Source organism: Anser anser, assembly GCF_964211835.1.
Source record: "Anser anser genome assembly, chromosome: 3".
Lineage (NCBI taxonomy): Eukaryota > Metazoa > Chordata > Aves > Anseriformes > Anatidae > Anser > Anser anser.
The window spans coordinates 28,797,626-28,824,230 of record NC_139722.1 but is presented as its reverse complement, the minus strand read 5'-3'; the positions used below and the strand labels follow the sequence as shown (position 1 = coordinate 28,824,230).

General features: G+C 39.1%; 1 protein-coding gene across 1 annotated transcript in view; it reads left to right on the top strand.

Annotated features, from left to right (window-relative positions):
* The window catches only part of EYS (eyes shut homolog), an 855,622-nt gene that overhangs the window by 338,542 nt on the left and 490,475 nt on the right, over nt 1-26,605 (top strand). The window contains exon 22 of the mRNA XM_083831800.1: nt 24,982-25,241. Coding sequence (XP_083687926.1) covers nt 24,982-25,241 — 260 coding nt within the window. The remainder of the gene's footprint in view (nt 1-24,981; nt 25,242-26,605) is intronic.

The window sequence follows — 26,605 nt, the reverse complement described above, 5'->3', positions numbered from 1 at the left end:
GATTGCAGTGAGGATTCTGTTGGTCTGTTTCTTCATTTGAGAAGGAAGGGATAGGATGCAAGGACATGATCTCAAGATGCACCAAGGGAGGTTCAGATTGGACATTGGGAAGAATTTCTTTGTGAACAGGGTGGCCAAGCATTAGAATGTGCTGCTCAGGAAAGTAGTGGAGTCCCCATTGCGGGAGGTATTTAAGAGGCCTGTGGACAAGGCACAAAGGGACATGGTTTAGTGATGGGACTTGTAGGTCGAGTTCATGGTTGGTTGGATTTGACGATCCTGAAGGCCTTTTGAAACCTGAATGGTTCTATGACTGTTGATGTCATACCCTTTCAACAATCACTAGACATGAGAAAAATTATCTTTAATCAGCAGTTGAATCAATCAACTAGTTACTTAATCTAGTTACTTTTTAACCTCCTCCTAAACAGAGCCCTACTCCTGTTTTATAGTTACAGTTTATCTGTAACTTTTTTAAATTTAAAATTTGAGTAGTTTTGGAATGTTATTTGTATGCCCCTAAATTCTAGGAGCCAGCTTCTCCTATTCAGAGAAGATTGATGCTAAAACCCTGTTTGCCACTAACTTTTACAAAGATGAAAGTTGCTGAATGCCAGAATCGCCTTTAACTATGGGCCATAAGTTCCTTAAGCACTTGGAAGAAATTACTGATAATGTGCAGAAATATTGCCCATATATAAATGTTCTTCTTTTAGACCCTTTTGTTGCTTTTCATGTTCTGTTTTAGTTTTCCTGTTACCCCTCAGACTCCAGTTGAAATACTGGAGCTGGAAACAACTGAGATCAGTTGTTTTTAACTGGGTTCTTTTGAGTTACTTCTGAACCTCAAACTGTTTTAGTCTTGTTTGCAATGTTTCTTCAATTATTACCCATGCAATGATCATCTTTCTTCACATTTACTTAGATCATAATGTATGCCAGTTGACAGATTAGGTAACCATACTGTCAGCAAGAGTTAAATTTAATCTCTCCCCTTCCTTTTACTTCTCAGTCCATTCACAAATACATCATCTCTTGCTGTAATTCCCTGCTTTGCCTCTTAGCATTTGAAGCCAAGTTATCTTTTCAAAATCAAACTAATTTTCATTAGTGTAACTGTTCTTAACATAAAAAATGGCTTGTCATGTCATTACAAAGTGTTCTGTGTTGTGCATACCATGAGCTTTGATTATAGTATTGTTACAGAAAGCAGCATACTGTTTCATTTTCCCCCTTCTGGAGAGGATTTATTCGGAGAAGTAAAGTTAAAAGCAGTCTCTGCGTTTTCTCAGAACTACGCAAGAACTGAGTCAAAGATACCTCAAAGATCCATGAGTAAAAGCATGCATATATATGCGTTATATTTTAAAAAATGTTTATTTCTAAATTAATAGATTTAAAACTATCATGGTATTAAAAAGTAAATTGTGATATTACAATTTGAATGCTGAGTCTAGTCTGCCTTCTGTTTTTACTGGCACTACTTTAAACTACCGCCATATTCCTTCTTAATTTTTCTTCCCCAGAAGCAGTAAACAGCTTTTCCCACAGATGGGGATCAGCTTGGCATTTAATGGTCCTTGATGCCAAACTCTGGAACATTTTTTTGCAAGCAGCATCTGGCTTCTTAGCTGGCATTTTTTCAGGGTTCTTTGGCGAGCTCTTCCTCTCTAGCTGCTGAGATGTTTCCCAAAACATTTGGCTGTTGTGCTTTTGACATCTTCAGTTGTGACTCATAATTTTATTTTCACCATAGTACCAAGTTCTGTTCTCTTACTCAAAGCCATCTTCAAAAGATTTATATGGCCGGCTGGGAGACATACTAATGAATTATCTAAAGAAATTTGTGAAAGAGCAAACAAATGTTACCTACAAAGACAGCAAATGTTTTATATTTTTATCTGGTAACACTGCTAACAACTGGAAGTATGTAGTGTGCCGCTTGTTTCAATGCGGTGTGTGAAATCGGCCTTAGGGTTTTCATTGCCTTAGGCAAACAAAATATTGCTTTGCCATCTCAGTAGTATGTACTAAAAAAGTCACTGACATTTTGCAGCCTTTGGGGTAAATTTTGGCTGTTATTCAACAGTTTTCAGAAAGGATAGTTGCATTTTTATTTAAAATCCTAACAAAATATAAAATTTCATGTGAAATCAATATTGAAACATGAAAATACACCAAGCCAGCTCATCAGCTTTCCATCTGGAACAGTAGTGTTGTTCCTTCTAGTGTATTAAATCACTGGGAGATGTGTTTTAAATAAATGTTTTATAATACCTTTTGGTTACAGACACCCAAAGAGTCATGAAATTATCATTTTGTTGAATGTGGGTTAAATGGAGGGAGCACAAAACAGTTTCTAAAATAATGAGGTAACTGTGAGTGCATGAGCTGTGGTAAGTTACCCATATTAATCATACCTGTAGGTTAAAAAAAAATACAAAATACATGTTTAAAAAGATTTTCAACATAACATGCAAATACATGAGTGCATCGAACAGATGAAGCAGTTTGCACAGCAGTTCCTGGGCTGTAGTTTGAGCTATGCTAGATTTTCTGAGGACTGTTAGGAACTCTTTAAGGAGCTTCGGGGTGCCTGCAGCTTGTGTAAGGAGTGGCTACAGGAGGCTGTGACTATTAGCAAGCTGTGACAGCTTCTCACAAGCTTTGTTGTCTACTTTTCTTGAACGAAGGGGGCTCTTAGACTTCTGTTTCCAGCTGAATCCTCATTAGGGAGAGTCAAGCACCCTTTCAAGAAGTGCAGGAGAGGATGAAGGTAACTACCAGGCCTGGAGCACAGCCACTGGAGGCAGCAGTTAGTGCAGCAGGGGGGCCAGAAACTGTCAGGGACACTGTGCTTAGCAATGGTGCTGCAGGGTGCAGTCCCCAGCCACCCACTGGAGCAACTATCCCAGCATATCAGAGATCTCAGAACAGACTGAGCTTCCAAAGGAGGATGCTGTTCTTCAGGCCTGGGGCTGTGGAAATGTCTGAGGCCTCTTGCGGCGGTGGGGGTCAGGGTACAGTGTCCTTGCCTGCAAGAGGTGCATGTGCACTAGAGGAGGATCTGTGCTTCCAAGTAAATGAGCTGCAGGAGGCAGTCAGCAGACTGCACAGCTTCAGAGGCAATGAGAAGAGCAACAGCATCTTCTCCAAGGCACTGCAGATACCAGAACCTGAACTCATAAGCATAGTGAAGGAAGAGCAGGCAGTCTGTTTGTGTGAGATTGGGAAATACTTTGTGATGGTCTGTGAGGATGAAGGCTGGAAGCATGACATTGACATCAGGGTGAGGTGTCCTGTCTTATCTGCAGCTTTGCAGCCACGGAATAGGTTCAGAGACTTGGTAGCAGAGGAGGGACTGGAAATTCTGTCCAGTGAAGCGTCTGAATGAGCTGAAGCTGAGCCACAAAACAGTGCTGGGAGGAAAGGATGAGTGGTGGTACCGAGAGATTCCCTACTGCAGGAACCCGATAGGGTGGAAGTTGCTGAGGAAATCTGAGCCCACTCCTGGTTATCTTTAAATAGTCTGGTTGCTTGGTAAAGGTTCCTGAGGATTGGAAGAAAGCCTGAAAAGGGAAGTGTGCCATGGAATAGGGAAAAAAAAGGGCAGAAAAAGGCCAGAAATCATGTCACTGCTACCTTCAAGAAAAGCAAGAAGTATTTGAGAAACTGTGGAGCAGTCAGCTTCACCCCAGTCTGTGGTTAGATGTTGGAGTGATTAATCCTGGAAACCATTTCTACGCAGACGATGTATAAGAAGGTGATCAGGAGCATAGATTTACAAAGGGGTAAGCATGCCTGGCCAACCTGATATAACTTAATGAGATGAATTGTCAATGGGGAATCCTGTCAGTGTGTGTAAGTACTGCAGGGGAGGGGGCAGGTAAAGAAGGCAGAGCCAGACGCTTCTCAGTGGTGCTTCTCAGCGAAAGGACAAGTGATGGGCACAAATTGAATATAGGAGAGTCTGCCTAAATAGGAAAAGTGGTAAGGGTGATTGAACAAGTTGCCTAGAGAGGTTTTGGAGTGTCCATCATTGCAGATGCTCAAAACTCAATTGGATGAGGGTCCTGAGCAGCCTGTTCTAGTTGACTGTTTTGTTGTACTAGACAATCTCCAAAGGTCCCTTCCTTCCCTGGAGATTTTGTGCATTTCTTTCTGCAGTCATCCAGATTTTCCATCAGTTTGAATATGTAGAGCACATATCCCAAAACAGTTTTGGGATAAGTAGGTGATTTTAACAGTAAAATCAAGTATACATAAATTAACATGAGTTATTCTGCACTTTAAATCTCCTTTAAATTTAGTCTAGTCCTATGTTTAATGCATGGGAAATAATGTGGAATTTCCTATGTGCAGTTCTTCAGTGCTGGTATGTATTCAGGATTCTGATACTTTAAAATAGCAAGTTCCATATATATATACCCATAGGTAAGATGTTCATTATGCAAGGAGTGATGGAAGACTGAAGACTGGACCAAATACATAGGTGATATTAATTCAACTATCTGGTCACATTTGTATGGAAACATTTAAAAGACAAACATGAAAGAACGGGCTAAGGAGAGCAGAATGATTGAACTGTGCTTCTGTTGAGATTCACTTATCCTATGGTGGATGAAGTGAGAATGCAGGAAAAAATACAGATACAAACTTCTGCTTTGTTTCTTCTCCTGCACATGATGAGGTGGGAAAGGAGATCACAGTATCTGTAATTACAGGGTGGCTCAATGTGTAATGTGTTTGGAGGAAAAGTACTGAGTCATAGTGGTTCTGAAGGCTGTCTCATGGTGTTTCCTGTACTGGCAGAGTGTGGAGAAGGAATGGACTGACTATGCTTTCCCATTTGAGGAAAAGCCTTATTAAAGTAGATGGAGGTACCTTTTGTCTTTCTATCCTGAAACCTTAGCTTTCTTAATTTCAAGGTCAGATTGAACTACTGAAGAGAAAATGCACAGAAAAGTGGACATGTGCAACTGTAAAATCAGAATCATTCAGGTTGGAAAAGACATCCAAGATCATCTGGTCCAACCATCCCCCTACCACCACCATCACCCACTAAACCATGTCCCTAAGCACCACGTCCAACCTTTCCTTAAACACCCCCAGGGACGGTGACTCCAGCACCTCCCTGGGCAAGCCCTTCCAACGCCCAACCACTCTTTCTAAGAAGTTTCTCCTAATCGGCACCATCTCCCACAGCAAGGTAGACCATTTGTTGAGCCATGTAAGATGGATGAATTGGAGATGAAACGGAGAAGACTGCTTCTTAGATCTGTGTTAAGGATGAGCAAAATGATGCTGGGTGTACTCAGTGTCTGCCTCCTTTGTCACAAAGGGGCCTCCTGTGATGCCAGCTGCCACCTACTGCGATGTCACCTCAGTGTACGCTGCCACCCACCCTATAAAAAGGGCTGCCCCGTGTCTGGCAACATCTTGCCAAGCTTCTCGCTCCTGGAGCTCAAGGAGACTTGAAGTAGCCAGGGCACAGAGAAATCAGGCAGGAACTGCCAGCCTTTGAGCAGTGGACTGCAAAAGCCAAAGGATGGCTGTAATCTTCTGTCTGGGTCAGAAGAGGAAATCCCAAGAAATGGATGACCTCAGTGGCCAACCCCCACGGAAGCGTCCAAGACTGGATAAAATGGCGCAGCTTGGGAGGAAGAGGGAATCCTCCCATGACCTGGATGACCTTGACGGCCAACCCCCACGGAAGCGTCCAAGGATGGATAAAATGGTGCGGCCATGGAGGAAGAGGGAATCCTCCCATGACCTGGATGACCTTGACGGCCAACCCCCACGGAAGCGTCCAAGGATGGATAAAATGGTGTGGCCTGGGAGGAAGAGGGAATCCTCCCATGACCTGGATGACCTTGATGGCCAACCTCCCTTCAAGCATCAAAAGGTGGATGATCCAGAAATGGAAGTGGACCCATTAACCAAGTTATTGCGGACCATCAGGTGGTGGGTTGACATTAACAAAATGATAGCAATTTGGGACAGATAGTCACCACCAGTGTTGGCGCAGAGCATCAAGAGTTCAGCCAGAGAACAACATCCAAGCCACAGACACCCATCAATAAAGCTGGTACAGACCACCGGGGTGAGGCGGGAGGCCAATGTCCAGCCCAAGAAGAAAAGGGGGGAAGACCATCAAGGCACAGCCTGACGAGGATATTCAGCCAGGGACGGACTGGGGGAATGACTGTGGATTTACCGCAGGTGGGGGGGGGGGGTACATTAGTTCAGCTGGCACCTGCTGGCCTTTTGTTTGTTACCAATAAAAGACCTGTTATGTTTTAAACTCTCTGTCTCATTGTATATCCTGAAGTCCTGTCCACATGTTAATTGATGCTTGTTTACGTTCTAAGGCTATTGGCTATTGAAGTCTTCTACTAGTGCAGGGAAGATCAAGAGTGAGAGCCAAAGGAGACATTTATGAAGTCATCTGTAAAGACCAGCTTTAAAACCATATGAGCTTGCAGTGAGCAGCCTGAAGTATGTTACAGGTGAATTAAGTACTCTGGTATCACTGAAAGGCATAGAAATGCTTTGCATCTAATCATAGAATGGCTTAGGTTGGAATGGACTTCAAAGATCATCTAGTTGCAACCCCCTGTCATTGGCAGGGATGCCATGCACTAGATCAGGTTGGCCAGCGCCCCATCCGACTTGGACTTGAACACCTCTAGGGATGGGGCATTCACAGCGTCTCTGGGCAAACTGTTCCAGTGCCTCTCTACCCTTAGAGTGAATAATTTCCTTCTAATGTGTAATCTAAATCCATCCTCTTCTAGTTTATGACTATTTCCCTTTGTCCTATCATTACCTTCCCAAGTAAAGAGTCCCTCTCCATCCTTTTTGTAATAACCTTTTAAGTACTGAAAGGCTACAATGAGGTTTCCACAGAGCTTTCTTCAGGCTGAACATCCCCAGCTTTCTCAGCCTTTCTTCACAGGAGAGGTGCTCCAGCTCTCTGATAATCTTTATAGCTCTCCTTTGGATGCAGTCTCACAGGTCCACATCTTTTGTTGGGGACTTGAGAGCTGAACACAGTTCTCCAACACAGTTTTCCAGGTGGGGCTTTGTGAGAGTGGATAAGAGGGGGATAATCAGCTTGCATGCGTTGCTGGCTCATGTCGAGCCTTTCATCCACCAGAACCCCCAAGTCCTTCTCCACAGGGCTGCTCTCAGTGAGTTCTCCTCATCTGTCCTCAGGTCTGGAATTGCCCTGACACAGGAGCAGCACCTTGCACTTGGACTTGTTGAGCCTCATTAGGTTCACATGGGCCCACTTCTCCAGCCTGTCCAGGTCCCTTTGAATTTCATTTGTTCCTTCTTTGGTATCAACTGTACCACTCAGCTTGCTGTCATCTGCGAACTTGGTGAGGGTGCATTCGATCCCATCATTTATGTCATTGATGAAGATGTTGAAACACACTGAAAAGACCCCTGAAGGACACCATTCGTCATCAGGCTCCACCTGGATGTGAGAACCATTGACCAGTACTCTGGGTGTGGCCATCAAGCCAATTCCTTATCCACTTAATGGACCACCCTTTGAATCTCTGTCTTTCCAGTTTAGAGATTAGGATCTCGTGTGGGACCACGTCTTCATGTAGGGATGAAGAAAGATTAGAAATGGGAGTCAGGTAGGTTTCCAGAGGTGGAAGAACTGATTCTGCAGGAGTTTGCCAAAAACTGGATTCGAAAACCTCAGCGAGTTCCTTTTTTTTTCTTTTTTTTTTTTTTTCCTTTTTTTTAAAGAAACTGTTACAAATTAATTTAGAATTTGCTCAGAGGCATCAAGGTAAAGGAGGCAGAGGTTTGGAGAAACAACTTGGACCATCTTAGGGTATTCTTGATTTTTTTTTTAGGTTTGATGGTAAGTGATGGTAAGAGTACTGAATGAAAGAGCGGATAAAGCGTAAGGGGGTTGTAAGAGAGAGAGTGGGTGCTCATAATGAGATACAGCCAAATAAATAAAAATGATTGAACAAAGCATGACTAATTGCCTGCAGTGCAAATTACAACAGGTAGCATTGCTTCTTTGACGTTTTATTTATTTTGCTGTAGACTACTTAAATGCTCTCTTTAAGGATTAGGCTGTAACTTTTAATACTTTATTTTTTTCCTGACTGATACTCAGTAGAAGTCATCCCTCCATCATGTTACATAGTAATGATACCAATATGAAAATACAATGACTTTTTTTCCATTCTGTGACTGCTGCTCTGGGCAATAACAAAAATGCTGCTACCACAAAATACTCTTCAAGTGAGGGAGTGAGAATTAAAACTACAATGGATAGGAATAAGAGAGGCAACGAACAGAAGAACAGCAGAAAGAGTTTTCAAGACAGGCTTCAGTACCTTGTTATTTGTAATCCAAACCTGTTACAATGCTCACCTGTTGCATGTGATAGTAAACTCAGTTTTGTTTGTGCTTTTGCTGTCTTCATTTAACAGTTCTCTAAAAGCATGTTGCCTTTTATTTTTTAGAAAACTTCAGTAAAATCGGAAGTTTAAACAAAAAATGATGCTGACACAAAAAATGGCTTATTAGAAATGAATGGGAAAATGATCTGTTATTGTTAGCTGCAAATCAGATGTTTCATGCATTGGCAGTGTCTAATGCATGCAGAAAGGAGCAAAATTTAGAAAGGATTATGGGCATTGCTGCTGACCTACGTTGTTGAACCATGCAGAATGGATAATAAGCAGTTCCACGTTAAAGGAGAGAACGTAGATCATTCTGTTTAGTATGAAATCTGTTTTTTTTTTCCTTTAAATTTTCCGTTAAAAAAAGGTTGTTAATAAAATCTACTTGTTGCACTTGTTAGAACACACTTCACAGTTTCATAGGTATCGTTGATTTTATCTTGTTTCTTAATGCAATTTTAAAGCAGTTAAGAACCAAAAATTTCATAATTGAGTTGTGTCAATTTTAATGCCAAGACTTGATGGAACCCGTATTTATTTTGTAGTGAAATAACTTTACAGCCAAAACAAAAAAGACAAGGTTTCATCTTAAATTACGAGACTTTTTTTATCTTTTGAATTAGACATATATTTATTGAGATAACAACCACAGTTTTGTTTTACTGAGAATATTAGTTATCACAAGGCTGTTTTGCAGCATTTACTCTGTTTTGTGAGATTCGGGGAGGGATGAAACTTTTACCATATTTTAGTTATGTGAAGCAATTCAGTAGTGAAATATTATCTAGCTCATACAGTATTGATTTCAATCAGTGGTGCTCAAATACTTTAGATGAGTAGATTATATTTCTGTTTTCAGGTCACTGGGGTGAAGAAGATAACGTGAAAAATAATTTTGCAAGACTATTAACAGAATAGGATATAGTCTAGCATATGTAAAACTGGCAGTATATGGCCTACAGCTCATGGAGTAAAAAGAGTTTTCTCTGTCTAAAAGGTGATGAAAGAAATATCAGACATTTCTTTAAACAATTCTGTTGTGTTTTTTTTGTGCGCTAGCAATTACACACTTAGAGGAGTATAATTATGTGCTTAGAAAATGTATGCTTGGAAAAATGAAATACTCAAGTAAAGCAGTTACATCTTTGAAACTAATTATTATATATGATAGAACAATATGAAATATATGCACATGTATAGACTAAGAAATGGTTCTAGTATAAGTAAATTGTACACAGTGCATAATTAGAAAATCGGCATTGTCTCCTCCACTACTACTTTCTACAGGTAATTGAATTTTCATTAATAGTCATCTTGGTTTTGCCTGGGATTTAAACTCTTTTGTTCTGTTAGATCAATAGAAGTATTATAGGAAAATTTATTTAGACTGCAATTACAGATAGTACACTATTTAGAGGTCCTCTATAAAGCAACACTCACTACAACAAGCAGACTAATGCAGGATCTGTAATTACCACATTTACTTCCACCAAATGCCAGTTTGGATGTGTGAAAAAAAAAAATCTACCACAGTGAAAAGAAGCCTTTATCTTTGAAGGTCACAAGCAGAGAAAAGGGAGCACAAATATAAAAGTCACACCTCTCCATGAGCATCCCTAAGTATTGTTATGCATGTCTCTCGGTTTGTTCATTCTGTATTGGGAAGGGGCAGTCATAAAATTTTCATAGGTTTGCTCTATTGAAATAACTCAGTGAGACAGCCTGAGTAGAAAGCTGGATTGTTTATATTGCAGTAGATATCAAAGATAGATAAAGGCATAACTGACTCTCAGAGACCAATTGAAAATCATTTTTGTTGTTTGCTTTCATAGTTTTATATCAGAACAATAATATTTTTAAGGAAAAAGCAATTTTTGAAAGTCTTGTTAGCAGGACATGGCAAAATGAGTTTTTTGTAATAGCCTGTAGTAGGGAAATCTCTGCCACATCTACTCACTGCAGCATTTGAGCAACATATACATGTATATGTGTGTATACCTACATATACTCATACTGTATATATTTGAACATTTTGAAATAACTGTCTGGGTTAAACTTAAAAATGCTTACTTCTGCTCTTCTGCTACTGCTTACGTGCTTAGAAGTTGTAGCACTACTTTATAAAGTATTTCATTTTCATAGTCTTTACTTAATTGTTCTCAGGAAAACTTAAGTAAGGTTTATTTTAGGTGGTCTTTGGTAAATGTAGTTGTGGCAAAATGTAATCTTACTGCCTCAACTGTTGTTCGGAAGTTACAGTCATACAGGATCAGGTGAACAGTAAGAGATCATAATTTGACATACTAGCTTAGATCATTAACGAAGATGAAATTTACTAAAATAGCTTTTCTTATCTTAAAAAGTATCTCCTAAATTCTTTTAGACTGCCAGTATTGATGAGAAACTGAGCAGCCTTTCCAAATGTTTTATTTCATATAGGCTACTTCGCAAATCTCAGTATATAATGTTGAAATTATAAGCATTGTGTGAGTTGTTCACATGCTAAATGACTCACCACATAAGCTTTGGTGAATATTTAGCTACTGGTGAGTTTTGAAGATGCTTGATTAGTGCTGTTAAAATGTATAAACATGGGTATTATACTGTTAAGCATTGTCCTGATGACCTGCTATACAAATGCTACAGCTGTCCTTGGTTATCAGTTGTTTACAGGCACCTAATTGATTCTAGGCATGATGTATCCAATATATTTTCTATTTGGAATTTTTTGGGGAAAAAAGAGGAACATAGGTCATTTGAGACATGTTCTCTTATGCCATTGCTTTCATTCCTGGAATTGATAGTGCCTTGGTATCAAACTGAGCAAAGATGGTTGGTTTCTTCTGTGATATACCGTCTCGGAGCTTGAGTAGGCCCACAGTAGAGAACAAGAGACAATCCTTTAAGTAGCTGGAAAAAACAGGCATAGAACACTGAAAAAAGCTGATAAAGACATCTTGCTTAAATGGCACAAGTGTATTCAGAGTTCAGAAACAGAGACATGGGGAAGGGGCATGTTTTTTTTGTCTCATCAGTATAAATCATTCAAATTGTTATGCAGAGGTAATTTGCATAGATGTTTGAATTGCTGTACATTATGTTCAGTTATTAATTTTTCATGTCAAATTTTCTAAATATCTCAGTAACCTATCTTCAGGGTAATATTCAGTATCACTGTTTCTTCGTAAAACTTCAAGTTGCAGCATGCCATCTACCACTTAATGTTGTTGTGCTAATCATTGCTAATAAGGATTAGCAATTGTAATTAACTTGGTCTTCCTTTGTTGCCCGTGGTAAAAAGAAGAGACCAAGGAAGATCTCTTTTACTCCCCTGGAGAAAAAGGTACCTTATGCTGTCAGCACTCTGCCTGAAGAGTTAATGTTTCATTTTGGTACTCAGTGCCATCTCTGTACACTAGGTGAAAAGCTTTGAGATCAGTTGGCACACCTGCTGTTGCATCGCTAAATGTTCCCAATCTAAATGCCTCTCCTGCAGAGGAGCTCTTTCCTGCTCTCAGGTGACAACTTGTATTTTTGAAGTGTAGCATGCTTTTTCCTTTCTTGTGTGCTATGCTACTGCATAGCAACTGATGCCCTCTGGTTCTTGAAGGAATTAAATAGTATTTGTGCCTTCTCTGAATCAGTACCATCCAAGATGTTGGAGGTAGATGCTTTACTTATTGTTCACCATAACATCTATTTACTGATGCTGTGTTTTCGCAAAGAGGTTTTCACTCTGGCAGACTCAGTCTGACTCAGTCAAGTTATTTTGTTGTTGTAGAGATTGTTGTTGCAGTGTGGGATGAAGGACATTAAGGCAAAGAATATAGCTCTTCTTTCTTTTACCATTTTGTCAGGAACAAAAGGAAGTCTAAAGCAGCTTGACGTAATAGATGATGTTGCTCAGAAGTGCAACTTCATATGCCAGAATGCATAGAGAAAACACATGCGGTCCACAGTAATTCAGAGAATTAGCATTGCAGCTCAGAAAATTAATTTTATATACTTAACACGAATTCAGTCAGGTCTTTCTATTCTGTATTATGTGCTAACTACTTAAGCTGCATTCCAAATTCTTCTGACTGTGATGCCCTTCCGATGTAGCTCAGAGACTGTAGGAGACGGAAGTTCCTTTTTTTTTTTTTTTAAGGGAAGGCTTGGTAACTTTTAATCTTCTAGTAATTTTTTTAATGACCTTGAACACATTAAGTGGTTCCAAACCTGTAGAGCAAATGGGGGGTGAGGGGAAGTGCCCTAAAAACATTCTTTTTATTTTTATTTTTTTTCAATTTTGTTGCATTCCTCCTACATCTAAAATAGGCATTTCAGGAAGTGAGACTGCAGGCATTTTAGTAATTGTTTTCTATTTGGTCATGGTCTATAATTAAGACTGATGTCAAGCCATACTGTATTTACTGGTACCTGGCCATATGACATAAAAGACAGTAATAATGCTCAGTTTTACTTGTATTTTTTCATCTTTCTTAAAAAAGTATTGAAAGTATTAAAAGTATTCAGTGTTTGTGCTCTTTGGAACACAAACATTCTAATGAGACTGCTCTCTAGTGTCAGTTTTGCTGGTAACTTTTCATTATTGTAACAATTTCCAACTGAAACAGAAAATAACTTAATTTCATCTGTTTTTTTAAATAGAAATATTTGTTGCAAAAATATTTCCCAAGATAAATAGCTTGATTGATACATGGAGGAACTGTGTATACGGTGTTTCTGTGGTCCAGTAGGCTGGAAGCTGCATCCACTCCAATGGTGTAAGATTTGTCTTGTATTTTGATATGCAGAAAATGAAAAAAGAAAATAGATTTTTGTTTAATTTTCAAATTTAGCTTCATTAAAAAAAATAGGGAGTTGAAAGTTGAAAGATTGTTTTTACAACAAAATTGCTTCCTAAAACAGAAATCTGTGCATGACAATTGAGCTAGAGTTTGAGGTAAAAGCTGACATACAGCTTGCAGTCTCCTTGAGCAGAGTGTTACATTGTGATTGCCTGAACTCATTGCTTCAAGTAGTGGAGGATTAAGGAAGAAATATCTGGGAAACAAGCGAATACAACTTGATCTATTTGTTCCTCTAAAACATTTTTTTTCCTTGTGTCATATCACAGAATACCCAGAATATTAGGAATACATTTTATCTATTGTTACCAAAAGAAATAATGTGAGCAGAGGATTATGGGAGCCAAAAACCACAGAAGAGCGAAAATACATCCTAAAAAAATATAGAAAGGACAAGGATAAAAAGGCTGAAGCAATTAAGCTGGAAGGGAACGAAAACTACCTAAGCTCTCTGAAGTTTTTCTGTACACATCAAACATTCAAAAGGTACACTTATACACTATTACAGTAGCAGAAACATAATCTTTTTATCTCTCTTTCCAGCAGTTTACCTCCCAAATCCTTTTCCTCCAGTTCCGGGTCAATATCCACTTTATTTCCACCTTTGAGAACAAGCTTGAAGGGGTTCAGCATACTTTATTTGCAGGTTTTATTTATTTATTTGTATTGTACTTCATGTTTTCTGTGTAAAAGGGTTAATCCTTCTGATTTCTAATTCAGAAACGTACAAGCAGAAAAAAGACATTTCAAACTGTCTTCTGAAGGAGAAAATACAAATATCTTTAGCATGCATCAGGAATACGTTTTTAAATTACAGGTCTAGCTTTTGAAAACTGTAAAAACCAAGGGGAAATCAAGCAGTTGTTACAGAGCTTTCTATTTATGACATGCTTTGAATACAATGAATATTAGAAGTTATGTGGCTCATGTAGTTCAGTTTTATTCCAGCTATTTTTTTAGACAGACATAATTTTTGTCATGCTCAGCAATATAAAAGACTAGAGGGAATACATATTTATTATGGTTATAATTAGTAAAATTATAAAAGCTGTGATCCGCATATGGGGGAAAAAATAAAATTCCGTTATCAGTTCTGTGAGAAATTTGTGTAATTCTGTATTGAGCTGCCTTTTTAGTGGAGGAATATATTCCTCTGCCTCTCAAATACCATGGATTTGTGGCATGTCAAACTGAAGAAGATAGCATAGTTTAAAAAACAACATATAATTCAGTTTTCAGAAGTACCTGAATTATTTAGATTGCTACATATTGTTTGGAAGTCTGAGGAAAGCAGTTTGGTCCAGATAGTTCTTTGTGTATCTGAGATATCTTAAGTTTATAAACTGCTTCCTATGTAGCCAGTGAAGATTAACATTAAACGCGGAAGAATCTGTCTGTTTGATTTACACCTACTCTTTTGCCTCACAGATTGTCTCCATTTGTGCCACACCGGAGGCCTGGCCTTTGGCCTCTGTTCTCCCTTCTGTGTCATCCCAGCACGGATTGGGACGTCCAGAACAGGTGGTGCAAAGGCTTAGTTTCTGTTGGATAGGCACAACCAGTGAGACTATAATGTACCCATGCCTATTTATCATTTTTTAAATGGGACCAAGATGCTGATTTGCACTGGGAGCTGCAATTTTGTTATGAACCCAGTATGAAAGGCACTCAAACACTGTCATGTACTGCTCAGAATGTCCTAGGTTGCAGATAAAGCTATAAGGAGAGAAAGGTTAGTACGTATCATCTGAGGTCCCATCATGTGCTGGGAACCCCGAGCTGTGCAGCATCAAATGGATCTCCAGTCAGAGCGCGGTGTGCCATGCATGCGGAACCAGTCTATGGAAAGGTTAGCCTAGTTCGGTGATTCAGGTTCCTACAGGTTTTTCTTACATGGAAACAACCCTGTTCATCATTTCTACTGCCAAATAGGATGTCCAAATGAGAACTTGTTACTGCAGTCTTACATGAAGAAAGGCGAGGACACACAGCTGGTGTAGCCTCATGTACTGGACTTCTCTGTTATAGTTAACCAGCAAAGTTTGCCTTGTGGTCGAGAGGTAAGTACAGCACAGTGCAGGCCAGAAGGCAGAGCTCTAGGTGCTGTGTAGCACAGCACAGAACACACCAACTCAGGTTAACTGTTAACCTAGATCACTGATACTTCGGATGTGCAACGGTATTCAGGTCAGCATCACTACAGATGCCGGAAGTGGTGTGCTACTTGTCTTTTGGTGGAGTTCTTGGAATTTTCCCTCATTAGGTATAACATCAGTTGTAGAATTGTAAAACTTGGATTGGTTTCCTACTGCCTAAACAACTTAGAGTACTTAGTGTTACTCACGTTTCCACTGAACACCAGTGGATAATCACCAGCAATATGTGGTTCCTTATAGATAATGGCAGTGACTACTGGGATTAAACCCTAGCTTATATTCATTCAGTGCTTTGTATTTGCTGTTGGTGAATAAATAATACAAAGTGGCAGTTGAGTTATATCAATAGTTTGAAAGTATACAAAATAAATAATAGATTGTTTTGCAAGTAGTAGTGTTAACTTAGGAAACACATTTACTTGCATAGTGTTCAACAGCCTTCATACAGTATGGGCCTAGAGAAAGAGTGAAAGTTGTTTCAGCCAGTTTGACCAAGTATCTTAGGACATACTTGGTGTAAACGTTATTGTAGGGTTCTTTTACAGATGAATTGTATGTCCAAGGTGCAGCAGCAGCAAGGTGCATTGTATTTACAGTTCATGCACTCTATTATCATCTTACTATTGCATATATTTTACATTCCATGATGGAAACTTGTCAGAAGCCTAGAACTATGAGGTGCACAATCAAGAGTTTATATGTTGTTAACTGTTACTACTCCCCAGGTATTTTACATATTCCTTCATAGTACCTGGTTCAAGTTCAACTTGAAGAGTGCAGGTGGTGCCTATGCTTCCCATAAGCTGACATCTGCATTTGTTATATTAAGAAATTTTAGATGTATGTGTTCCAGAGGTAACAATTCTGTTTTCCTTAATTTCGGTTTCCCATCATTATTCTAACAACTGAAAAAGGCAAATGGAATCTTTTATAATCTAATTGCTTTTTATATGCTTTTATAATCTAATTGATACTTGCCTGTCAGTTTTGTGAAAGACAAATTTCTCTTCTCTCACCTATTGATTAATCCTTTGGAGAGAGGTGAGAAGTGGTATTTCTTCCTACATGGCCACTTTCTTGCTGTACACCTTTACACAAGTTGGAAAGATATTTATTGCTTGGTTGTGACCAACATTAGGGAATTGAAGATATTGGGGAATCAGAACCATTGGGTAATGGATGAGCTCATATGGATGAGCTTCTTGACTGTTTTTTCCTTTGTTTAATCTTTTTATGCCCTGAACTTCATCGCTGAAAAAATAAATCAAACCAAGCTATTGTTTATTTCACTGCTAATGAAACTTCCATTGCCAGATTGACAGCCTGAAGGAGCTGAACTGTTTTATTGACTAACAAAGGAATGGTAGTTTAATACTTCTTCCTTCCCTGAATTGAGAAGATGAAAGGTCAGTCACTATGCTCAGACTGATAATTCAGTTTACAAGCAGTGGTGATGACTAATGGCATTGCAATAATGAAGGATGTCCTAGTATTTCTCAGAGCCTTACTTCTGACCTACTGACGTGCTGTTGTTGATTGTGACAGCACCTAAACACGTACGGAGTTTATCTAAATGGCTATGCAATATATGTATTTTTACTTTATTTCTAACTTGAGTTCTAACTGAATAACTGATGAGTTTCTCAGGGCAAATGCAAGCAAGAAGGCAGACCATTCCTAAAACAAAAAATGGTGGTCCCATAAGCTGCGATACTGGCATATTTTCACAGTGCTCAACACTCCTTACAACAGCCAGGTAGACCTTCGGGATAGGTTGTACACGTGCACTGAACTGCATGATTCAGTTCATGTGCCTGAAGTAAAAAGCACTGGTGTGGAGGAGATCTTCCTGTTACTCATAGTAACCAGAAGTTTTCTGGCATGCATCAGAAAAGGGCAACAAGAGCACTGCTCTATCCCACTCCTGCTATTTATGAAGATACTGTAAAGACTAATATGTATGTTCTATGTTAAAAGTACATTTAAAAACAGAGCAAAATAAAAACTAATTACTTTTGCAATACTGAGCAGAGTAAGGAACTAGTTTCATAAAAACTGCTAACAACCACAATGTTTCATGTTGTGCTGGAGCAGACTCAGTTATAGACTGCTCCATTTTTTATTTTTTTTTCCATTTTCTTTCAAGCTGGTGCTAATGCTGTGTACCAGTAAAGCCTGTGTTGACATCTAAGATGTTTCCCTCTCATGATCTGCAGCTGAGTCCCTACCGAGCCACAGTCTCTCAGGAAGATTCTGAAGAGACTTTGTCCTGCCTCCTTTGAAACCACTAAGCACTAGAACAGTGCTTATTCACACATTTCTTTTTCACCAAAACCTGACAGTTTTGCATGTCAGACTGTATGTCATAGAACCACAGAATGGTTTGGGTTGGAAGGGACCTTAAAGATCATCTTGTTCCAAGCCCCCTGCCATGGGCAGGGACACCTCCCACCAGACCAGGTTGCCCAAAGCCCCATCCAGCCTGGCCTTGAACGCTACCAGGAATGGAGCATCCACAGCTTTCTGGGCAACCTGTGCCAGTGCCTCACCACCCTCAAGGTAAAGAATTTCTTCCTAATATCTAACCTAAACCTACCGTCTTCTAATTTAAATGCATTCCCCCTTGTCCTGTCACTACACTCCCTAACAAAGTGTCCCTCCCCAGCTTTCGTGCAGGCCCCCGTTAGGTACTGGAAGGCCACCATAAGGTCTCCCTGGAGCCTTCTCTTCTCTAGGTTGAACATCCCCAACTCCCTCGGCCTGTCTTTGTAGGAGAGTTGTTCTAGTCTTTGATTATCATCATGGCCCTCTTCTGAACTTGTTCTAATAGTTCCATGTCCTTCTTGTGCTGGACATGTCCCAGAGCTGAACACAGAGCTCCAGGTGGGGTCTCACGAGAGCAGAGGGGGAGAATCACCTCCTTGACCTGCTGGCCACGCTGCTTTTGATGCAGCCCAGGATACGGTTTGCTTTCTGGGCTGCAAGCACACATTGCTGGCTGTTTTTTTGTCTACCAAAACCCCCAAGTTGTTCTCCTCAGAGCTGCTCTCAATGCATTTTCCACCCAGCCTGTATTTGTGTTTGTGATTGCCCCGACCCAGGTACAGGACCTTTCACTTGGTCTTACTTCACATGGGCCCACTTCTCAAGCCTATCATTGTCTGCCTGGATGGCATCCCTTCTCACCGGTGTGTTGATCACACCACTCAGTTTGGTGTCGTCTGCAAGCTTCCTGAGGGTGCTCTCAGTGTAACTGTTCATACAACTGACAAAGATGTTAAACAACACCAGTCCCAATACCAACCCCTGAGGGACACCACTCATCACTGGACTCCACCTGGATAGGGAGCCATTGACCGCAACTCTTTGAATGCAACCATCCAGCCAGTTCCTTGCCCACCAAGTGATCCACCCATCATATCTGTGTCTCTCCAGTTCAGAGATGAGAGTGTTTTATGGGACAGTATCAAATGCATTGCACAAGTCTGGGTAGATAATGTCAGTTGCCCTTCCCCACTGATGAGAAAAGTGACAGCGAGCATTTCAAACAACTTGAAAAAGAAATGGATTATTTTCTCTAGAACGTGCAGGGAGTGTAGGCACTAATGATGCTGATTTCTCTTGATTTGAGGTGGTGAGATCTGTGTACTATAAAAATATACCAAAAAATGCTTTTTGATTCTCTATGTACATTCCCACTATAGCATCTTGATTGAAAAAGGCTTTACTTGTAGGTAAATAATGCCACTCTCCACACCCGTCCATACACCCGCATGAGGTTTTGGTGAGCAGAGGCAGGCAAATACTTCTCAAACTGCTGCTACAGTTGTGTTTGCTACAGAGCAGGTATCGGTTTCCTTCCTGTACGCTGCAGTTGTTTCTGACCACCAATCTAACTCAGCCTTTCCAGTCTTTGCTGCAGGGTACCCAAGCAAATGGGAAAGGCCAGGAAGAACCTGTTCCCTGCACAGTAGTGTGGAACAGAAATGCTGCATAATGGAGGGAATACCTAGATAAGAATTTATTGTTAGTCCAATCAAAGTTTAACAGTCTAATGGTCAAAATTATCTAATGCAGAAAATCTCATACAGGAAAGCCAGCAACTGTCAATGCATTTTCTCTGTGTTATGATCACAATCCCGGTGTCTGGAGGTCTTTGCTAGGAGGAAAAGCCTTAGGTATATGGATGGGATTTTATCATTCTCAGTCTTGAGCTGTGTGCTTGGGATTATTTTTAAGTTTCCCTGTAAAAAGTCTGCTTCTTTCTCCTGGGTGGCCAGCTGCAGGCTCGTAGTGCCCCCAGCCCTCAGCTCCGTGCCCACAGAGGGCTGCTGTTTGTCAGGCAGTGACTGGCCCCAGAGGGGGCCAAGAGCTGAAGCTCAAGCAAGGGAAGCAGCCGTCAGTGGGCCCAGCACAGGGGTTAAACCTAGTTAAGGCAATGGGTTTAACGGTTTGCAATGGAGAGCTTTAGGAAGAAAGCAGAGTGAGAAGGAATATGGAAGTAAGGGTAAGAGAGGCTCAAGATAGAATTCAAAGGACAGTAGGAGAGGTGTGAGAATTTAAGAACAGTTAGGAGTGACATGAGAAGGGAGAACGAGTAGCACCAGAAGAGTGCTGATAAACTCTTAACGGGGCTCTTAGAGGTGGAAGCTGAAGGAGTATGTCAGGTGGGTCATACAGCTGTCTGAGGAACAAAGAGTGTTTAAGCTTTCAGAGGAGAATAATGTTTGTGGAGGACAGAGGAGAGAGAAAATGAATATTTGAAGCTTCTGCGGTGACTGGAAATGTATGTCTGGAGCTTTGTGATGGGTGTTAGTGAATGGTATTCCAAATTCAAAGTTGTACCTGTACGGAAAGCAAGCTCTCGTTTTACTATTTCAGACAATCCAGTAGCCTCTAGCTTACAAGGAATAAATTTGTCAGTGAGCACTGCAGCTTTTCATGCTGTTAGCTGATGTGATTCAGTGCACTAGAGAATACAGACTTGCAGTAAATAGACCATTATTGCATGTGCTGTATAGCTAACAGGCTGACCTAAACTTCACTGAACATCCTGCCCTTTCTGATCAAGATCCTATCAAATAAAAAAGCAGGTGAATGATGGGCACAGTTTATCTGCGGGTTCAGCTCAGGATTTCGGTAGCTTTGACTGAACCACTAAGAAAAACACAGTTCTACTGTGGGTGGTTTTTTTTTTGTTTTTTTGTTGTTTTTTTTTCCCATCATGCATATAGCATTTTGTTTTCCAGAAGTATCCGTGACAAAGGCAAGTGCTTTGATTGATACTTCTTGAATATGGTACAAAATGCAGAGGGCTAAAATGCCAATTTCTTTTTTTTTTTTTTTCTGCTGTAAGACATCTGAAAGCAAAAATGGTTCCTTCTGAAATGTGTTTTGCACAGGTATAATCATCTGCATTACCTCTTTTGTCAAGATTTGGCATTTTTCCAGAGCTTCTAGCCGAGGTAGGTAAGAATGAGCACACCAGTGGGTTTTTCTAATTGATAGAAAGGCACTTCAGAATTCTGAGATTCAGAATAGAGCGTGGTTCCTGTTGGCGTGCTGAAAGGATGGCTTTGCTTCAGAGTGGCTCTTAGTAATGTATGTAAGTAACTGATGGAAGGGAAGGGAAAAGATGGAGCCAGGCTCTTCTGTTACCCAGTGACACGAAAAGAGGCAGTGGAAACAAGCTGAAGTAGATGAAATTCCACTTAATCACAATAAAATACTTTTTTACTGTGAGGGTGGTCAGACACTGGAACATGTTGCCCAGAGTGGTTGTGAACTCTCCCATCCTTGGAGGTACTCAAAACCCAGCTGTGCACAGACCTGAGGAACCTGCTGTAGTTGACCCTTTTTTGAGTGTGTGTGGGGTCTAGCTCTTCCAACGTCATCTGTTCCGTGGTTTCTGAGACTCTTAATTATGATTTGATTCCTTAAATAAGTAATATTTTATAGAGAAGACTAGACTAGACTAGAATAGCTCAGTTGGAAGGGACCTTCAAAGATCGTCAAGTCCAACTGCCTGACCACTTCAGGGCTAACCAAAAGTTAAAGCGCATCAATGAGAGCAGTATTCATATGTTTTTTGAACGCTGACAGGCATGGGCTTCCTTGCTAGGAAGCCTGTTGCAGTGTTTGACCACCTTCACAGTAAAGAAATGTTTCCTTATATGTAGCCTGAGCTTCCCCTGGCACAGCGTTGTGCTGTTCCCTTGCATCCTGTCATAGTTACCAGGGAGCAGAGACCAGCACCTCCCTCTTCACTTCCCCTCCTCAGGAAGTTGCAAAGAACAGTGAGGTTGCCTCTCAACCTCATTTTCTCCAGTGTAGACAACCCAAGTGTCCTCAGCCACTCCTCATATGACGTGCCTTCCAGCCCTTTTACTAGCTTTGTTGCTCTCCTCTGGACACTTTCAAGTATCTTGACATACTTTTTGTTATGGTGGATTCCAGAACTGCTTACAGTATTCATGGCGAGCCCTCACCAATTCTACATGTAATGGGAGAAGCACCTCTTTTGACCATCTTGCTGTGTTGTATTTAATGCACCCCAAAAACTCATAAAGTAGTTATGTAAGGCAAGTGATACCAAAGTAATTCACTGGAATGTGAGAAATAAAAGGGAAGGTTTCAAACTAGGGAGAACCTAATAATTTAATGCTTACGGAGTTATGGGAACTTAAATATCATTTTTTTGCTAGGTACTTTTCATGACTACAGCTTGCAATTTTTAGCTTTGAGAAATCTATGGAAAGTCAAAATATTATACTTACAGAAGCTAATCTCTGGGTTAGAGGAATTTTACACATAAGTCAAAATCACAGCACGGTGCACGTATATATTATTGTTTGAGTGAATAATTTAAAGAAAGGAATCATGCATGATTTGATTTTGTAGTATCAGGTATTTGAATTTAGTTATTTAAAAGGACATTTTTAATACAGACTCTGGAGGAAGGCAAATTAGTTAAAATTATTTTTTTTTAATCAAATCTTATGTTTCATTTGTAAAATCTGGTGTAAAATCTGTAAAATGTGGTGTGTACTTCTTTCTGAAGATGCTCTAAATTACTTGGATTGATAGAAGCTTGTGCTGTTTAAAATACCATTTTAATAAGACATCAAGTTATTTTCCACATTTTTTTTACTTTTTTTTGTGTCAATCTTTTTCTTAGAACTGATAGTAAAATATAGAGCAGAAAGAGTACAGCAGTGGGATACCACGATTCTTGATGTATTTGATGGCTTATCTTCTCATAGCTGTTTTTGAAAGCTACACAGGAGCATATAATTAGGGAATTAAAGCATAAGATGTCATTTGCTTAATTGCGTAATATTTATAAGTCATGTTTTCATAGTTGTTCTGGAAATATATGATATGCTTTACTGAGTGATTGGCTATGTTTTTTATTTTAAGCTTTTTTTTTTTTTCACAAATGCCAACATTCTTATAAGAAAGGTCTCACAAAAACTTCAGCTTCAGAATTTACAACTTGCTAATGTAGGAATAAAGATAGTAATTTTGTTTGTTCTTAAGAGACAATGTAGGAAACATTTTCCAGGTTGCAGTATTTTCTTCCTGATGTTTAGCCTCTTTCCTGCATTGTTTCTTCGTGAGTTTAGCAGGTGATAGAATTGTTTCATGTGCCCGGAGTAACTTATATCTAAAAGTATACAATACCTTAGGTTTTTAAGTAAATATAAAAATATCACACACTTTGGGTTAAAAATTCTTTTAGACTTTTAGACAGTTTCTCATTAAATTCTAAATATACTCCTATTGAATATAGCAGAGAAATCTTCTAAACATTGGCAGAAGACTGAGTAATTTCCCAGGTAATAGCAGCTCTTCATACCTAAAGGGGTGTTGATTAATATGTGCACAGAATAGTTTTTATTTGTATAACTTGCAGTTGTAGTTTGCTTTTAAAAAACTTGGCATAATTTAAACACCAAATATCGGCAAATAAATTCAAAAAATATTATAACTTTTCTAAACAAACAGTTCAAGAGTAAACACAAAGTTGGATGCAGAACATCTCCCATGTTTATATTTTTCTCTTTAAAAGCTATGTGAAAACTTCAATGATATTTGCTAGCACTCTTAAAACTTTTTATCTGAGTTTAGAAGCTAGTAAAAAGGACTTTTTCTTCCCATGAATAACACATGGTAACCTGATTTTGAATCCCTATTGCTAAAATAGTCTAGACTTCCAATTATAAAGTTTCTTAGTAGTAACTACTTGATGTGGCATAGAAATTGTACTCACAAACCAATCGCAGAGAAAATCAACAACTCCAAAGAAAACACTCACTGTGTTTGTAGTAAAGGGTTCAAGTTCTTTTATGTGGCGAGCAGTACCCATGTCCTACAGAACAGAGCTACCTAATTCTATTGATTCTGAATTGAATGTCCTTTTTTTTATTTAAGAAAAAGTCCTCTTACCAGAGTAGAACTGTCCAGCCATATTTGAATGTTTTAATGCCTGGAAACAACATCAATCAAAACAGGAAAGAGCTGCTGTTAATCTTTCATATTGTCTGTTACACTGCAAAACAGTGGCAAGTAAATGTCGAATTCATTGCTATCTTCAGTGAAAGTAATAAGAATGTATACTTTTCAAAGTGCGTAGTCTTCATGAATTACAGAAGTTTGTCTCAAAAATATACCAAAAAGTTAATGGAATTAGCGAGAAAACTTTGTGGAACAAGGCTTTAAATAATGTTTTAACTTAGAAGGGCATTGCATTCATATTATCTGCCCTTGGACAAATTTCACTTCAACAATTAAATATCCTCAGATCATATTTAAATATTTAGGCAGTGAGTAGCTGAATCCATTAGGTAAGTATGTAGAATGTAGAACAGACCTTTCTCTTATTGCAGTTAATGATGAAGTCTTCTCTGCAAATTTTGAAATCATCAGCAAATTGTAATCTTTGTTTGAATTTTTAGAACCTTGTCATATTCATGTTGTAAATAGAAACAGATATTTATGTAGTTCATGAAAGTAAATTCTGTACGATCAGATGTAATCTGGGTTTTGGCTTATTTTTTTCTCTCCTGTGTTGTCAGTATCATCCCTTCACACAAGCATACAAAAAAGAAACATCCTGTAAAAAGGATTCATTTTAAACACTGAAGTACCTAGAGATTTCACACATGAAAAGATGTCTTTCCAATCCTAAATCTTGAAGAACCTTGAATTCCAGATTTGATAATTACTGTTGTTGTTTAACAGCTTAGAAAAGATACCCAGATATTTCTGTCAGCATTAAATAAACCACATATAATTCCAAGTGGATAAATCCTGATATTCAGAATAAGTAATTCTGTCTTCACACAAAGAACTTAAATATATCTTGTATTCATAGTGTGAACTGATGCAACTGGCAGAAAAAAAAGTTACGGACAGAAAGATTCCTGTGTTTTTGTTGTTGTTTATTGTTGTTTGTTTAATTGAAATAGTTAGAATTGATTGGGCTAAGTTGTTGGTTTTCATTCTTTTTTTCATTCTCATTTTTTTCAGGTGCTCATGTACAGCAGGGTGGACAGGGCCAGACTGCAGTGTAGACATAAATGAATGTGATTCTGAGCCATGCTTGAATGGAGCCACCTGCTATGAATCTGTTAACCAGGGACAGTTTGTATGCATTTGTCCTCCATTTTATACTGGTGACTTTTGCCATCAGTGCTTCAGTCCCTGTGAGCTGCCTTACAATCCTTGCATAAACAACTCAACGTGCTTGGCACAAGTCAATGGAAATCCATTGTGCATTTGCAAAACAGGTAAGAACTGGTATAGTTAATGTTTTCTACTGTGTGCTGCAGAGTAGTTGAAGATACATGTTGAATTTAATGCTATCTTCAATGAAAGCAACAAGAATGTCTGTCTTTCAAAGCACATACAGCCTTCATGAATTACAGCAGGTTTATCAGTTACGATGAAAGACTGGTAATACAGATGTCGGTTTGCCTAATATTAATTTCTTATATTGCAATAGTTACTAACTCTATGGCTGTTCAGATTCCAGCATTCAGAATTACTATTTTTGAGTCAATTGTTACAAAAACATAGAGATAGACATCAGCCTGGCCAGCAAAGCTGACAGACTAAATTGACCAAACAGGCAGAAATAGAATACATGCATATTGTTAAAAGTACAGAAATTGGGCCAAGTTGGAAATGCAGTCTCTTCCTGCTGAGCTGTCAGGAAGGCCTAGGACATCAGGGGAGTAATCTTCCTCTTACTGATGGAAAAAAGCAGATTGCTGTCTGTCTTCCTGTGCAACAAGTAAAATCACAACAGGCACTTAAAGCTTTCCTGGGCCATGGCTTGAAAACCACAATTTCTCCATCAGTGTACAAGAACTTCTAAGGTGGAATGGAGCAACAGTTTAACTGCAAAACATCTCTATAAAATTCAGCATAGGAATTGAAGAACACATTAGCTAATTAAAGCTGCAGTGAAAGCGCTGCTGAATTTGGAACTTAGGTAGGATTTTGAAGTCATAGCTTTTATACATAAAAATGGTGGGGGTATAGGGGTGTCTTAAGGGCCAAAGATAGCAAAACAGTCATTTCAGTGTACACCACAATAGTATTACTCATCTTACTGTTTACTGGGTTGCAAAGATACAGAGATAAGATGTAGAAGTCAGCATTATTTATAGCTTAGGATCTTTATTACTAAGGTTACTGTGAATTACTGAGTTAAAAAAGTCATTGTGAAGGTATGTGAGCTGCTTATTGAGTGCTATTATGATACTGAACTTCATGACAACAATAGAAAAAAGCTTTTAATACAGTGTGTTTGATTCTGAAGCCTTTTTCAGAAATTATCTGTAAAGAGTTCAAACCTTTTCTTAACATCCACCAGAAAAGTCTTTCAAAAGATATTTGTGCATAGTTTCTCAAGAATACAAAAACCTTGCAGCCAAGATTCTGAAGGAACTTTGAAGGAATCTTCAAGGGTTCTTGAAACTTGCAGCTAGGAATATTAACAAATCTTCAGGGAACTAGCAGAAGAGTAAAGTGCATAGCTAACAAATCTTGGAAAGCTGAAAATATCTCAGTATTGAAAAGGGGTAAAAGGCATAATTCATGAAACGAGTTAGTCATTCGTGCCCAAAAAAAAAGCAGACACTTATTA